At 36.9% G+C, this 15,793-nt stretch overlaps 1 protein-coding gene across 14 annotated transcripts in view; it reads left to right on the top strand.

The window, feature by feature from the left end:
- ZMYM2 (zinc finger MYM-type containing 2) overlaps window positions 1-15,793 on the top strand; it is an 88,037-nt gene that overhangs the window by 44,543 nt on the left and 27,701 nt on the right. For 13 of the 14 annotated variants that reach the window (XM_027677213.1, XM_027677221.1, XM_027677220.1 and 10 more), the window contains 3 exons: window positions 601-716; window positions 5,252-5,368; window positions 5,926-6,076. In XM_027677213.1, coding sequence (XP_027533014.1) covers window positions 601-716; window positions 5,252-5,368; window positions 5,926-6,076 — 384 coding nt within the window. The remainder of the gene's footprint in view (window positions 1-600; window positions 717-5,251; window positions 5,369-5,925; window positions 6,077-15,793) is intronic. The other variant, XM_027677225.1, reaches the window with a different exon arrangement.

Raw genomic sequence — 15,793 nt, 5'->3', positions numbered from 1 at the left:
TTTAACTTCTTTAAAAACAAAAGAGAAAAAGACCATCTTATGTTGAACACTAGCAAATGGGCCCATGAAGGGTCATTTTCCCCACCAGCCTTTTTTCTTGGTGTTGAAAACAATTTTCAACTGTCTTAAGGCCTCCTGTGAAAAAATGCTGGTACATAATGTGCTCTGATGTGTGAAAGAATAATAGTGTAGTTTTTGTGCACATGAATTCATATTCTCTTGTATGTGATCCAACCCCACCCCATTTTTTTTTCCTCAACCAAGAGATGGAGAAGGAAGGAAGTAGTTATCATGCATATGGATAGGTAAAGTTTTTAATCCAGGTGAAAGGAACTGATAGATAACTCAAAACGCATATTCTTCATTATGCAAAGCAGTCATAGATCTCAACTTGAAGTTGAAAATGCTCTAGTGAATTTCATGGAAGAAGGTGCAGTTTCATATTTAATGCTGAGCTTTAGTTTTGTGTGACTTCTAGAAGCTGACTGGAAAACAGACAAGTTGTAGCTTTTTACATTGAAATAGTGAAAAGGGTAATACTTTTTTTTTCTCACGACTATTTTCTGTTTATTTTGTTTGTAAACTACGTTTTTCTTTTAGGTATGGAAATTATTTGCCACTTTTGTAAACGAAACTCTTTACCTCAATATCAAGCCACAATGCCTGATGGAAAACTGTACAACTTTTGCAGTTCCAGTTGTGTAGCTAAATTTCAGGTTAGCTGTTGTGTTAAACCTTTTCCTCCCTAAATATTTGTGTGCCTATGTCTGTGTTAAGTAGTTACATATTAAACTAACTTGCTTGTATATACGTGCTTATGAGTTATAATTAACATAGCAGATAATTCTGGCTCATAACAATTTCTTTGATTAAAGTACTGTTTCATAATGGTAACACTGGCTGCTGTCTTAAACATATAAAATCAGATCATAACAACCAATTTCTCCTTGATATCATAAGAAAACACAAAGCAATATCACTGCTTATCTTATTTTTACCACCTCAGCCTCTTCACAGAGGTGAGCCTTACATTGAAGATCAACAAATTTAGTCTCTTTTATACTAAATGCGGTAACAGAATTCTCATATTGAATATAATACTAGTAAAGGTCTGTCATGGGGTAGAGTGACTGTCTCTGAAATGAAAGGTTAGAGCCTAAGCTGTTTTGTTGATGGATGAAACTAGCTGTTCAAGTTATGTCCAGAAACTGCAAGGCCAGTGATAAGCACATTGGAAGAGGCTGCAATACTTATTGAAAATGTCATATTTTCAATATGACTTAAGGTTAAAGCATATGGGAAATGTGTTGTACTGATTCATCTCTAGGTGATCAAAGAATATTTGTAAAGAAAATGTTTCAATTTCTGTGTGTGAAAACAGTTTTCCCAAATGTGCACTGTATGATTGATAATTGCCTCCTCATGTGTTGTTGAACAGTTACACCCACAAACGATTTTCCCATTTGCCGTTCAACTTTTCTGTTTTCTGTCAACTGGACAGCAAATCAATCTTTTAATTGCTTCCTTAATATATCCTATCCAGGATATCCATCATGTAGCCATGTTCTGTGTTTCCGTCCTAGCCAATTTGGTAGATGTCTGTCAGTGGAACTGATAAACAGAATAGCTGCAGATTGTTAGTATGTCATGATAGATCTGTAATACTTCTATCAAACTCATTTAGCATCTGTTTTATTGTACATGATCTTACAATTAATTGTGACCTCAAGAGCTCTTGGAACAAATAAAGCAAGTGAATGGCAAATACAGCCTAAACTTTTTTGGATTTGCATATAAGTCAGCATTAAACAACATTATTGAATATAACTGCCAGATCAGTTAATGCTTGTTGTGGGTTTCCGGTCTTACTGAGACCTTGCTGACGCTTCTGTTGCAGTTTCAGTGCTACATGTAGATCTCTCTCTTCAATATTGTATTAGTTTAATTAGAGCAGCCATACAGTCTGTGAGTTCTCAGTAAAGACCGAGAACAGGTAGGTGGTCACTTGCTTACAGTTGGTTTGCTCAGACAGCGCTGTCGGGTTTTAACTTTTGATAGTTTTTGTATGTTCGTGTAGAAGAATAAAATGTATTCACCATTAGGTAAGAGTTTAATGTGTGAGAGCAGCTTCTCTGTTGTGTTCACGTAGTGTTTAGGTGGAAAGGATGATATACCACAATGTGAGCATTAGACTGAAGGTGTTCCCCTGAGGCTTCTTTTATACCTAAGAGACATGCAAGGCATTAAACCTAAGTTGAAAAAACCGTCCAATTTGCTATGGGCTTCCATATTTGTCACTGTTTACTAATGGAGATAACTCTTGTTTTAATTTGCTGTGATTGTATTCATCCCTTTTTCTTATTGTGCCTGTTTTTCCTAGACATTTTTTCTTCAAGGGTTATCTTTCTCAGAATAGAGTAGTTGATATTGCAGGGCTGTGTCTCTTCCCTTCTGCAAAAATTTTAGTCCTTTTAGTTTACAAATGGGTTGGAATACTTAAATTCACAATTTGTTCACAGTACTTTAGGGTTGATTATAATTTTATCTTACAAATAACCTTTTGTTTCTAGATAATTGTTCTCTTTCAGCATTGTGATGGTTGCCTGAAAGTGTTCTTCATTATGTACTTTACATCTCTCTTTCTTGGGCACGCATGTGCATGTGCACACACACAGAAATACTTTTCTAAGTTTGATCATAATAACAATAATTGAGGCTTCCATACTCAGGCTGGAAGGTCTGTGTGTGCACGAGCATGAGGGGAGTGTTTAGTTCCTTCCGAGTTTCATTTCACGCCCTTGATTTTGCACGTGGAACAGCCCTGGTGGATAGCAGTATGTAGAAGATTCCTCATACGTGTTTGCTTCTCTCATTCACATTAAGAACAACTTGATTCTTTCAAAGACTTCTTTTTTGTTCTCAACTAGAAAAAAAACTAACCAGAGTCTGGTAGCCTACTACACTTAAGTGTAGAAATGTTTCCACAATTTGATTTTGTGTTGCTGTGAGCGAGGATAACCCTTCTGCCATGTATGCTGGGGTGGCAAGAGCAGACCAGAAGCTGTGCTGCTATGGTGGTCTTCTCAGAAGAGTCCTGGGCTGTACCTGCCTACTGTTCATTAGTAATTTGGCAACTTAAAGCAGTTTGAGTTTGTTGCGTTGAAGGCTGAAAAGGGCTTTACAATGATTTTTTGCATTGCTTGGCACTTCCCATGCTCTCGTTGTTCGGGACGGGCTCTCAAAAGAGTGAATGTATCTACATGACTTCAAAGATATCTTTGTTCAAGCACAACATAGATAAAACCTTGCTGTTCAGGGTGACCTGGGAAAGCATTTAATGAATTTATGATCTTTTTTGCTGTGTTATTCTCTGTGTGTAATAATGCTCCCAAATAATTTCTAAAGATACTGTAAATATCTTGTAAGTTAAAGGCAAGGCAAGGTGATGAAAATACCATGTCATCTTGACTCATTAAAATATTATATAGAAGCAGTCCTTAATTATAAGCAGGATTTCATCTTCATTCCTCTCTCTGTCTTCAATGTTTCTCTACAAGTTGCCGCATCTGCTAGTTCTTTACGTTTCCTTCATTCCTGAACTGGAGGTGGTGGGTATACTTGCTTCTTGATTTCTTTTAGTTTTCAACTAGAGCTCCTAGGATTTCCATGGTGCTTACATGACCCATATGGCAGCCTGTGTTGAGCATGGTGTTTGCTCTATGAAGAAGCTTGCAAATGCAGAAGGGCATAGGTTGGACCTTTGTGGCTCCCATGTTAATGCAAGTCTTCACCACCTTATTTAGAGCAGCCAAAGTGTAGCAAACCTCACTCAACCACAGGGACATTTGCTGGATATAATGGGAAAAGTATGGCAATACTGTGTGTGTGCATCTGTTAAAGTTGTTAAGGGCCAGTGGACCATTGGGATAAAGGTGTCATCTTCTGTATGGCATTTGGTTCTCAGGTCCTGCATGTGATTAGGAAATGTGCATGACTACTTCATGTCTGCAAACTCCTGACACAGAATTAATGCATCTGCATAAAATGATATTGTTGCTACTGCTAGCTAGCACACAGCAGTGCCACCTATGTCAGGGTTTATATCAGTAATAAGTCTCATTGCAATTTTTTCTTTATTTTCTAGTGTAGGTAAACCCTTACTATCATGAGAGTCTGAAGAAAAGTATCCTATAGCAGAAATGCTTTGAATTTTCACTGTTACAGGGTGGAGAGGTAGTAACAAATCTGTCTGAAGAGAACTTGCCTTTAAATATATTTGTCTTGTAGCAAACGGTGTGGGAAAGTTTCTTGAGAAGACAGATGTCAGAAATGTTTCCTCTGGATTCTTCAACTGTCTGTGATTGCTACTGATTCTGATTTTTTCTCTTGAACATGGCATGTGTAATACACCAGTAGTTCTTGCTTGATCAGGGAATGTGCAAAAAGAGTGTTCTGTATGCACATAAGACCTACTTGGAAGATACCGGTACTGTATAATTGAGTTCTCTTATCTACTGCTTGCTTCAGAAATGCATTAAGCAAATTGCTCAGTTACAGAATTAAATTGTCATACCTGTACATGCAATTTGTAGTATTTTTCTCAATTTTAAAAGCCTGGGTTGTTTGAATAACTGTATAAAAATTTAATAATTGCATCTTCCTGCCATGGTGATTGAGGCTAGCTAGGACTGTTAAGTGGCTTTCTCTTAATCTAAGTAGATGTGTGGTTACTCACTGAAGGCCTTTTACTTTAATATTTGTGTTTTCCAGTGGTATGCTTAAGTAATATGCTGGTAATCTGCCTTGGTGACGTTTGGATTCGAAAATATTTCGTTTTGGATCTTTGTCTGAGCTTCTGTGACCAAAATAATGCAAGTTGTGAAGTGTATTTATCTGAAAAGATGTGTTTTGTGATTAACGGGTGTTCAGTTTGGGAAGACTTTTTCATTTCTATAAAAATTTATTTACCCTTAAATAACAGATATTAGAAAGGTAAGGTAAAAGAAACATGAGTTAAAGTAATTATGGTGGAAGCAAGGGTAAAGATTCAAAATTGGAAAACCTAAGATGACAATGGAAAAGGAATTAAGGTAAAAGACTAACCGGCTATGCTTTTGCCATAATGCTCCTGAGTTTATTTATAAACTCCCAAATTCTAGAACACTATAAGCTTAATTGAGAAAACCCACCATTTTAGAAGTAACTTTCTTTTTTAGTGATGTGTGTGTATATATATATTTATGTTTTTCAGACTCTCAGTGTGCAGTCTTCAACAAATGGTCAGTTTGTCTCTCCCAGTGATATTCAGTTGAAATGCAATTATTGCAAAAGTTCTTTTTGTTCAAAGCCAGAAGTACTGGAATGGGAGGTAAGGGGTTTTTTGGTATTATTATGACAATGATGAAGTGTTAAAAAGTTTAGACTTTGAGCTCCAGTACAGTTTTTCTAGATAGATATTTTATAAGGTATTGAAGCTTAAAAAGTTCAGTTAAAATCTACCTAGTTCTGTAGAATATCATTTAACTTCAGTATGGATAAAAGCAGAAGTCTTTGTTTATATATAGTATCTGTGGAATTTAAAGAAAAATGTTATTTCTCAGGTCAGCTGTAAGTCTGAAATCTGCTTTCATCTTCAGTTTTTGCACTTCTCTATGAACTGAGAGAAGTATTTGAAGAGGGTATGCTAAGATCGATTGGCATATTTTCTGTTCAATATTTTCATGTGAAATAAAGAGTATTGTAGCACTCACTGTTAGCTTAATTGGAATTTGTTAATTTTTAGCATTAGAAGTCATTGTGTGTTCACACTTCTGTTTACTTTGCAACTTGTGTCTTAATGGCAACTGTTATTTAAAGTTGCACTATCCAGACCTTAAGATTTTATCCATTAACCCTATTCATGATGCTTTGCAACTTTGCATTTAGAACAAAGTGTATCAGTTCTGCAGCAGAGCATGTTCTGATGATTATAAGAAACTGCACTGCATAGTTACATACTGTGAATACTGTCAAGAAGAGAAAACGCTGCATGAGACGGTGAATTTCTCTGGTATCAAAAGACCCTTTTGTAGTGAAGGTATGTATGTATTTGTTTTTTTCCTAAGGTATTGGTCATTGTAGTTCTACTGTGGTTGACTTACTTTGATAATATTTAATGTTAAAATTTAAGGTACCAACTTATTCTAGTGTATTTGAGGCTAAACCAGAAGTTTCTTCATCGTTATTATTAATGAAGTGCACGTACTTGTTAATTTATCTGAGCTGCCTTTAGAGCTTTTCACCACTTGCTCCAGGTTAAGGAAGAGCAAGTAACACTCTTGAGTGTATGCGTGTATAAATACATACACATATGTAGGCACATGCATATCTACATGTGCACAAAAAAATCAATTTTTTAAAATTTGTTTAGCAGAGTATATACCAACAGTAACTGCACTGATGAATACCAAACTTTCTCTTTGATAGTATTTTCAAAATTTAATACGACTGTGGAAGTTCTATGTTGGCTTAGAATGGTTATTTAAGCAATAACTTGAATGATACCTGTTGATGTGTATTGATTACTGTCACTATAATTTTTTTACTAATTACTCAAATTTTCAAAATACAGACTGAAAGGGAACTATATGGGCATAGGATTCTTTAAAGTTGCATTAAAGCAAGGTTTTAATAGAAACAGCAAAATAGAGTCTTAACGAGGACCAATCCTTTCCACTTCTGGTGAGCTCTCCTTTGATACTGGTATTTAATCATGATCTTAGAAGTCCTTAGAAATTTAACTGTGGGTTTGGATGACCTATCTCTCAAGAATATGGTGAATATTGTTTTTCTTTAGTTATAATAATAACGCTTTCACTGTCAATTGATAAACCCTGCTGAAGATCTCTGCTTTCAAGCAGATTAAACAGTAGATGTGCCCATTTACTTGTAGGAGGATCCTGTTAAGCTGGAGGAGGGTGGAGTGCAGGATTGGAGGCAGCCTTCCTTCCATGCCATTCCCTTATAACTCTGGACTCTGCAATCTTTTTTTTCTAAAGAATGGAGTATGGTGACTTAGGTTTTTTTGCTGTGTTCTGGACTGCAAAGTGATAGCTGGAGAGTTAAAAAAGAACGAAGCAAGGCCCAGCTTCACAGTGTATCATTGCAGTGCTCAGCAACATCTAGCTAGAAATTGATTCTATGAATTAAACAATTCCACAGAATATATTTGGACAAGAGCAAACTACTTTTCTGGAGATTACAGTATATGCTTGTATTACTGTGAATATTAATAACTCCCTCATTTTAAAGCTTGGTGACTGTCACAACAAACTTAGTAAGATTCATAATGCCAGCTATACCATATTACTACTTCTGTATGAGGAGGCTTGAAATAAGTGAGGACTTGTGTTTCCTATTGGAAGATGTGAGGAAGGAAAGAAATAAAAACAGTCTTTGCTGTGTGAATATAGTTACTAAGTGGGGGGAATCTATTGCCAGATGTCTTAGTGCTAGTCTTGAGTTTCGCAAGTGTTGGACTGCCAGCTTAGGAGGAAATGCTGGTTTTTTGAGGGTGAATATGTGAAATGTTATCGTAAAACCAGATTTTATCAGCTTACTGCGATGATCTGAACCACTGAGTAATAGAGAGAGAGTAGTCAAAAGCACTATTAAGTAGATTATAAATTGAATAAATATAGCACATATCTGCAAGCGGTAGCTGAGGTGCTACATATGACAAAGAGCTGATGTGTTCCTGATGCAAATAATCTGGTGACCTGGACAGAAATTCCATAGGAACAACCTAGACCATGTATTTTTAAAGGAAAACCAATGATTGTCATCGATGGCTACAGAAATAGTGCAATCTAAGAGTTAACAGTGTTTAGATCTGACATGGGAAGAAGAGCGCCAGGACTTCTGGTGGACAGTGGAGGTCAACAAATAGAAGTTCCATGATCAGAGTTGATAGATGCTGCTTCCCCCTTTTCCAGGCACCTACACACCACCAGTTTGTCTTCAGTGTCATGGCCTTTTCCCAGATACATGTCCAACTGTTTGTCAAGTAGAAAAACTAGTAGAAGTACCAAATACTTGTTGAGTATGGAGGCCATCCTGGTTTTGATATTGCAAAGTGTTGAAGAAACCTCACCAACATAGATTATTTTTTTGAGCATGCAATTATTCTTCACTAGAAGACAATGTATCACAATTTGAGAAGGAATAGCTGAAAGTACTCAGTCACAGAAGTTACTGGTGTTTTTGGAAGAAATTGAACTCTCAAGGGAAAATACTGGGAAATTTCAGGGATGTGTTTATAAAGGGTCCTAGATAAAATCAGCAGAAGTAAAGAGGTGTTGAAATTTCTGCTAGTGTACTTATTTGTTCATCTTCAAGCAAAGTGATGGGAAAGCATACATAATGGCATACATCAAGGACAAATATCTCTTGACTGCTTAGAACTGCCTAGCTGGAGTACTAAAGGTGTCATCATTGCTCTGCTCATATTCTTCATACCTGAGGGTTTTTTTACACCTACATATACGTACATATTTACACACAAAGCCCGGCAACCACATTAAAGCCTCTGGTGTCAGTATTTCTGTGCACTTTCATTCCAACTCTGTTTCTTTTCAGATATTTAAAAATATGTACAGGGAGTAGCTGAAACTTCGATTACAGTAAGGTGTAATTAGAACTGACCTAGATTTTGTGCTAAAGGTGGTTATTAATTCTTTCATGGAGTATAGTATGCTTTTTCTGGTTTTGTTCAAAAGTTGGATGCTTTGTGGAGAATGAACAACCTGAATGGACTAGTGGAAAGAGTTTAATCTGTTCCCCTGGTGCTGAGGCTTTGGAAATTAAACTATCCTGGTGTTTTGCCACTAGAATGGTGCATTCCAAAATACCAGTATCTAAATTAAATAAGATGTATATTACGTACACTAAAGAAGATCAAAGTTGCTTGTGGATTTTTATGTATATATAGTTGCGTGAGTGACAACTGAGGATAGGCTGTGAAAGTTTTTAGTCCTGAGGAAATCTTCAAGTTATTAGGGCTTGGGGTTTTTGGGGGTGGGTTTTCTTGTTTTTTTGGTTTTTTGTTTGTTTGGTTTTGTTAATATATATCCCTCCTGAGAGTCTAGGCCAAAAAATCTTTGGCAATCCAGCAATAAAACTTATTTTATGATGAGTATCAGCATAATTTTTATTTTACTTGTAGACTTCTTTTGCATTCAATTAATCTTTTTAGTAGAACTAAGTGTTATGATTTAAATAACACAGGCTTAATAATTTTGTAATGCAAATTTTAATAACACTGATTCATATCCAGTAGTCTGTTTCTTGGAAGGAGAAGGTCAATAAGCTATGGAGTAACTCAGTTATCTGATGCTTGGGAATTCCTTTCAAAAGGGTAATACAGATAAAAGACAGGTATAGAACCAGCAACTGTACTGTCATCTTGATAGCATGCTAATAACTTTCTGGCAATTATGGAGTCTGCAAATTAAACCCGGTGTAGACAATTCTGATGTTTCATCTGAGTAGAGATAATCTCTTTTGAAATACTGTCAGGCTGGCAAGTAGAAAAAGAAATTTAGAAAATTAAGTGATTATAGAACTAAGAATGTCTAGAATGTCTTTAACCTTCATTTAAAGCATTGTAGATTTTAGAGTGGGATTTTACCGACCACTGCTGCACAGTGAATTGTTCAGTGAAGTATACTGTTAAATGATTAGTTGATTAATTTTTAGATTTACATGAAAACATTACAGATAATTGAGATTAGCCTAAACGTGTGTTAAATCTTATACAGGTGCTTACAGAATAGTGTTTCACAACCAATTAAGATACTACCTGAAATTTATAGCAATTCTTGTTGTTATTAGAAACAGAAAAAAGCTGATTTAAAAACCGACATGTGATATGAAGTGTGCTAAGACTTAGTTATAGTTTCTGCGTTTCTCTGGTCAGTGGACCAAGGAAGCTGTGCCAAGCTGCTGTGTTCCCCTAGATGAAGGGAGTTGCCATCAAGCCTGCTTGAATCACTTTGTTCCTGATGTTTGGTCTCATTATTTTTAAAGTGAGGGCTACAGAAACTGTTTAAACACATCTTTGTAATAGTTTACATTATCAACTATCTATTTTAGAGGCACTGATACAGCTTTTAAAAATAAAATGGACAGAATTTGGGCTAGCATACAGAAATTTTTGAAGACTGTAGAAAAGCATCCTTTTTTATGCAAAATTTTATGGTATAATCGCAACTTGCTAACTGCATACTACTTTGCAATAGCTATCAAGCATTGTTAAGTAGTACAGAATGTGGTTATAGGGGGGAAAATATATTTAGTATATGTAAAATTTTATATCATAGTTAAGTGTTTTGCATAATGAAATCTTCTTTTGCTAGCTCTTGGGTTTGTACCTCACAGAGCCGTTGCCTCACCTTTTGCAGCTTTTGGCAGAGGCCTACCATGTTAAAATAACTTGTTCTTGCTGTGGTGCTTTTTCAGTTGTAGCCTACCATGTTAGACAGTTTGGCTTTGCTCGTGACCACTTGTTTTGGCCATGTTTCTCTTGAGATAAATTTTAACCTAAAATGTCAGCTTCCTGGTGGCTCTCTTTGAAGGTTTTTTGGTGCCGAGTTGGAATATCCTGGCAAAAGGGTACAAATGAAAAGCAAAACACATCTTAAATGCTATAAAATGTATGATCTGTAAAAATGCCCTTTGGCAATTGCAAGAGTCATGTTGTTACTAAGGGAATATATTCCTTTCCCACAAGTCAGGTTAGTAGAGAAGGGGAAGTCAAATGTGGAGGGATTTTGAGGTGCGTGAGCTATTCTTAGAGAATATGACCTCCTTTGACTGCTGTGGACAGAAGGTACAATGGGACATCCCTGACATCCCCTGGAGCCGTGACAGTTTTCATTAGGGAACTCTGATGGCACAGTGCAGTTGTTCAGGCCACATCATCTGATTTAGTAGTCTGGTATTAAATCTTTGAGCTGCAAATGGCTATTTCAAACAAATTTTGTTACCGTAAAAGCTCAAATATTCTTTTCTGCTGATAAAAATGAGTAAGGGAAAAGAGACAGCATATTCAAATCTGACAAGTCCCTTATGAAATATTTAACAGGTTCCCTTGCAACAGAAGCACCAAGTGATGGCTTTTGGCATGCCAAAGGAAAACATAGTTCCATGCTTTCTAGGCAAACACACATGGAAGAGCTGGACAGTTGGTTCTTGTGGTATTCTACTTGTGGAAGAGTCTTGTTGTGTAGATGTAGTTTTCAATTAGTGCTTGTTGGATGCATATCTTCAGAAATGACTTGAAATTTTTAACTTGTTAACCTGGATTTTGGTATTTCTGGTAGTGTTCTTGTAGTTGAAAAATATGCTGTGGAAGAGATTGTTTATCTTCCTTCTATCTGTAGAGGGAGAACACTGATACTGTTCAAGTAATGTCATTTAAATTTTGAGTACATGTTGTGCTGAATTTTGAGATTTTTTTTATTCATGGAGAGCTAAATTTCTGACATGGTAAAGAGTATCAAGTGAAATGCTGTGCATTGTTCGACACCAGTAGTCCTTGTTAAACTATCATCCTTTGGTGTTAATTCCACTGTTGTGTCTTTTAAAGAGGTTTGAGGTAGTTCTTTAAGTGAAGACAGCATTGACTGTTGCAGGTAAGGGGTGATGCAGTTTAAGGTGCTGAGATTATGAGCACAAGAAGAAAGCTGATAAAGATGCTTCTTATTAACGTGAAAGAATAATCAACCTAGAAAGATTTAAGAACAAGCAAAACATGAGTAACTATGTGGGAGTAGGAGAGAGGAGAACAGAAGGAGATAGTATCTAATTATCAGAAAATATTAGGATAAAGTGAGGGTGTATAAAAGTTGAATTGAATAATGATAAAAGATTCTTAAGCTACAGACAAGGAAGGAAGTGGTACACAGTTTCTCTGTTACATAAAGAGGATAGGGTCTACTTTAATAGTAATCCAAGCAGGACCCAAAATTTGGATGCATTGCATCATTTTCCTAAGGATAATGATGTTTCTTATGAATCCAGAGACAGTGGATGATGGGAATGTGGGTATGGAAGAGGTTGCTATTGCATGCAGATCAATTCAGAGGGAGATACAGCAGAAAAATGTGGGTGGAACATAACTCCAGAAATCTTTTAAGGCCTAACTTGTGATGCTACAGGCCTGTTGTTATTCTCCTCTAGATGAAGTTGTTAATGGGTAACAGTGGAAGTTATTACAAGATGAGAGAACAGCAGGTATTGTATGTTACTTGAAGGACAAAGATAGTCTAGTAAGTACAGCCTTTCAGAGGTAAAAAAACCAATTGCTTTTAGGATGGAACAGTTACTTTCTATAAAACATATTATTCTCTGTGGTAAAAAGAGACTGATGTTGAGGGCTCAGGAATAGTTCTAGTTCAGCATTCCTTTTTCACAGCTGCTTGATGTGGAAATGTACTGAACTTCCTCTAATTCAGGTAGGTGCTGCTAGGTAGAATAGAATCAGGTGCTTAGTAGCTTGCTTGCACTGAGTCTGCAGTCAGTCAAGTGAAGCAGGTTTCCTACCATGGGCAACTCTGCAGTGCTGGCAACTCTGCACAGCTGGACCTGGCTGGCAGCTCTTGGATTGGCCAAGAGAAAGGAAGCCCTCTTATCATGGAACTTCCCTGAGGTAAAGGTTTGGATGAACTGGTTGGGTGTTGTCTTTTCTGTTGCATGTGTTCAGATCCCTATCTTCTCTCCACCATTTATGTGGGGAACCAAAATACTGGACTGCTGGAAGAGATGGGTTTTGTGTTGGGCTTTGCTTGGAAGCCAAAATTCTAATAGTGTAATTAAGGATATGTTATGTTAATTTAGAAGATACACAGCTACTTCTTTTTTGCTGCTTCAGATTTTGAGTTGGAGATACTTTGTCTGAAAATGCTCCTTAGTGGTCTTTCTAAGACAGCTGACTGTTAGAACTTTGATAAAGACCATAAGTGGCGTAGCTTGAGGCAGATAACCTGTGCTTACACTTTTCTTTGAAAATAAGAGCTGTTTTCTCTCAGTCACTTTAAAGCACTTAGGTTTCCATCTGGTCACACGGTAACTTGTGTGTTTGGTGTTGTAGCTGAAATCCTGGGGAACTTGCGATTTTACTCATAACTTTTTGTACAAAATGTTGGGGTTGTGTTAATACCCGCCCCAGAAGGGAAGGGTAACTCAGCTTCTTGTTAAAAAATCCCTTGGGGTGGATTAGAGTGAAACAACACTGAATGATCGGTGTTTGTAAATATATATATGTAGGGTTTATTTTAGAACAATTTTGTTTCAAAGGAAAACAGGTGTGTAGCCATTTTGGTTGTTACCATCTGTAATAATACAGCGATGTTCAAACATACAAATAAAACTTAAGGAAAAGTATAAGGAAAGGAAGAGAAAGAAAGGATAAAAGTGGAAAGAGTCACCACCCGCTGGATCCAGTGATGAAACTCGGTAGTTGCAACTTCAATGTCTGTTGGTTGAAGTGATGGTCTTGATCCTTTGGGGGTGGGAGAAGGCCCCCTAAACTCAGAGATTTCATGAGTCATTATGCTCTGCAAGCTCAGGTGGGAACACCTAGTACCTCCCCTGGGGCGGAGAGTTTTACAGTGGTTAGTGTCAGGGGATGTGTCATGAGTCTCTGACACCTTCTAAGAAGTTACAGCTGCCTATTATGTCAGCATCAGTCATGGTCCATTATCGTCTCTCAACTGAGATGAATAGCCCAGGCTAGGTGTGAAATGTCTTCTGATGCTCCCCAGAGGGATTTTCACAACAGAGTCATCATGTAAGGGAGGACGTTGGCATGATAAGAAAGATTATTCCACCTTGCAGGATTTGCCTCTTATCAGCCTCTTTCCTTATCTGGAAATCCATTTTGTTGCTTCAGGTATGCAGGCCCTTCTGCACCTGGGATAGTTGGACAATAGTACCCCCTTATCTCATCTCAGGGTCCTTTCACAGTCCAAATTAGGGGGCGTATTGAGGAAGGGGTGGGCTTCACTGGATAAGCAGCTCTTTCTTTTTTGGTTTGCTACAGTGGACAGAAGTCCTTTGGTGATCTTACAGTGTTTAAGCCATTAACCTTTCCAGTCTCTGGCTGGTTGTCAGCTGTTTGTTTTAGGCAGTGCTTATAATCATGAACCCCAAGTCCCCAGGGGAGTTAGGCTGTCCAAATACTCAGGACTTTAGTGTTGATGTTGGAAAGATCAGACAACCAGTGCTTTTTGTATTACTCATCAGAAACATACTGTAAGTCAAAGCCCACTTCATAGTCATATCTGCGAAGCCATCATGGATGCTACTGTTGTGTTGATTCAAGATTTCCATTGTGCACCATGGAGACCAAGTTGTTGGAGCTCAGAACCTGTTTTGTCAAAGGCAAATACCTTTTTCCATACAAAGAAAGTCTTACTATTCCTGTCAAAACCAAATATTCCCTGGCCAGGTAGATTAAGTTACCTCTTACAAAGATGTGAAAAAGCTTCAGACAAATCTGAAGAATTTTGCTTATGATGTTGCAAAAGAAAACCTTTGTACTTCCATTTTAACAGTCTTCACGGTTGTAACAATCTACTGTCAAGTTTTATAAAGATGGATTTTCTATCATCTGTAGAGGCCTCCTTCAGCAAGAACCCCTACAATCAGTGATCTGTTGTTTTTCAGACATTTAGTCTTAAGGGCTGGAATGTTAGACTTTTTGTTTCCCCTTACTAAATGTTCACTGCTCATTTTTTTCCACTCATCACAGAGATGTGGGAGATGTTTGACTGTAGAATGGAAAATTTCTTACCTGATAACTTTTTTTAATATAACAGCAGCAGCATCTTCAATTTTACTTCCTTTAGTTTAGCAGCCAAGAAAAATGTCAACTTTGTCATTTTTTGTAAACTATTTAGCCAGGTGGACATAGGTTGCCTGATTGGTAGTAGAGGAGTAGTACTAATCTATAGCCTTGAAACGTTGATGCAGCATTGAATGGCTTTTCCATGACATAGCTGAAGAGGAGGATACATTGTGGTGCTAAACTATCTCTGGAATTGTAAAGAAGTGGAAAAAGTCTGATGTACTGTGCAATAATAAAGAGATACAGCAGCAGGAAAAAATACTGGCAAGAAATTTTGCATGCTTTTAATGGGTACTTTTAACTAATAGCTTGCACACACTGGTATCTTTAGGATTGTCATTTCCTTCAAAGCAATATATTTAAAATCCAAATTAGTTGTACTGTAAGGATGGTTGCTTGATTTATCACTTTCCATCTGCACTGCCTGTTTTCTATGTTAGTAATTTTCTTTTAAAGAACCAGATACAGAACTTAAAAAAAAGTTTAAAACTATTATTACCTACCATGACTTATTTGTGCAATATTCTATAATTGTCTTGTTTTGAAATTACTAGCAAATTTAATTTGTTAGCAAAGCTTGTTGCATTGCAAGTTAACGTTCCTCAGTAACCTTTTGGAAGATGCTGTCTGTTGCAGTTTCCATTTACATTCTTGTGCTTTTAGTGATTTAAAAATAGTATCTCAGTTTCACAGAAATGAATTCAACCCTAATAGACAACAGCACAAGTCACTTAATTGAAATTACTGAATTTTGTATTCTTTATGGCAGAGGAAGTGCAGCACGTATGTTGCATATTGAGTTTTGTAATGTACTGGAAGTACAGAAGTCTGCATCTGTTAGACTATACATATGCCCTTGCAGAGTGGACACTTGGAAGACTTGAGTTCTAGTCTTTGGTGGTCCTG

The sequence above is a fragment of the Neopelma chrysocephalum genome, unplaced genomic scaffold (assembly GCF_003984885.1).
Source record: "Neopelma chrysocephalum unplaced genomic scaffold, ASM398488v2 Primary Assembly neopelma1_43, whole genome shotgun sequence".
NCBI lineage: Eukaryota > Metazoa > Chordata > Aves > Passeriformes > Pipridae > Neopelma > Neopelma chrysocephalum.
The sequence above is the reverse complement of the archived record's forward strand: the minus strand, read 5'-3'. Positions and strand labels throughout refer to the sequence as shown.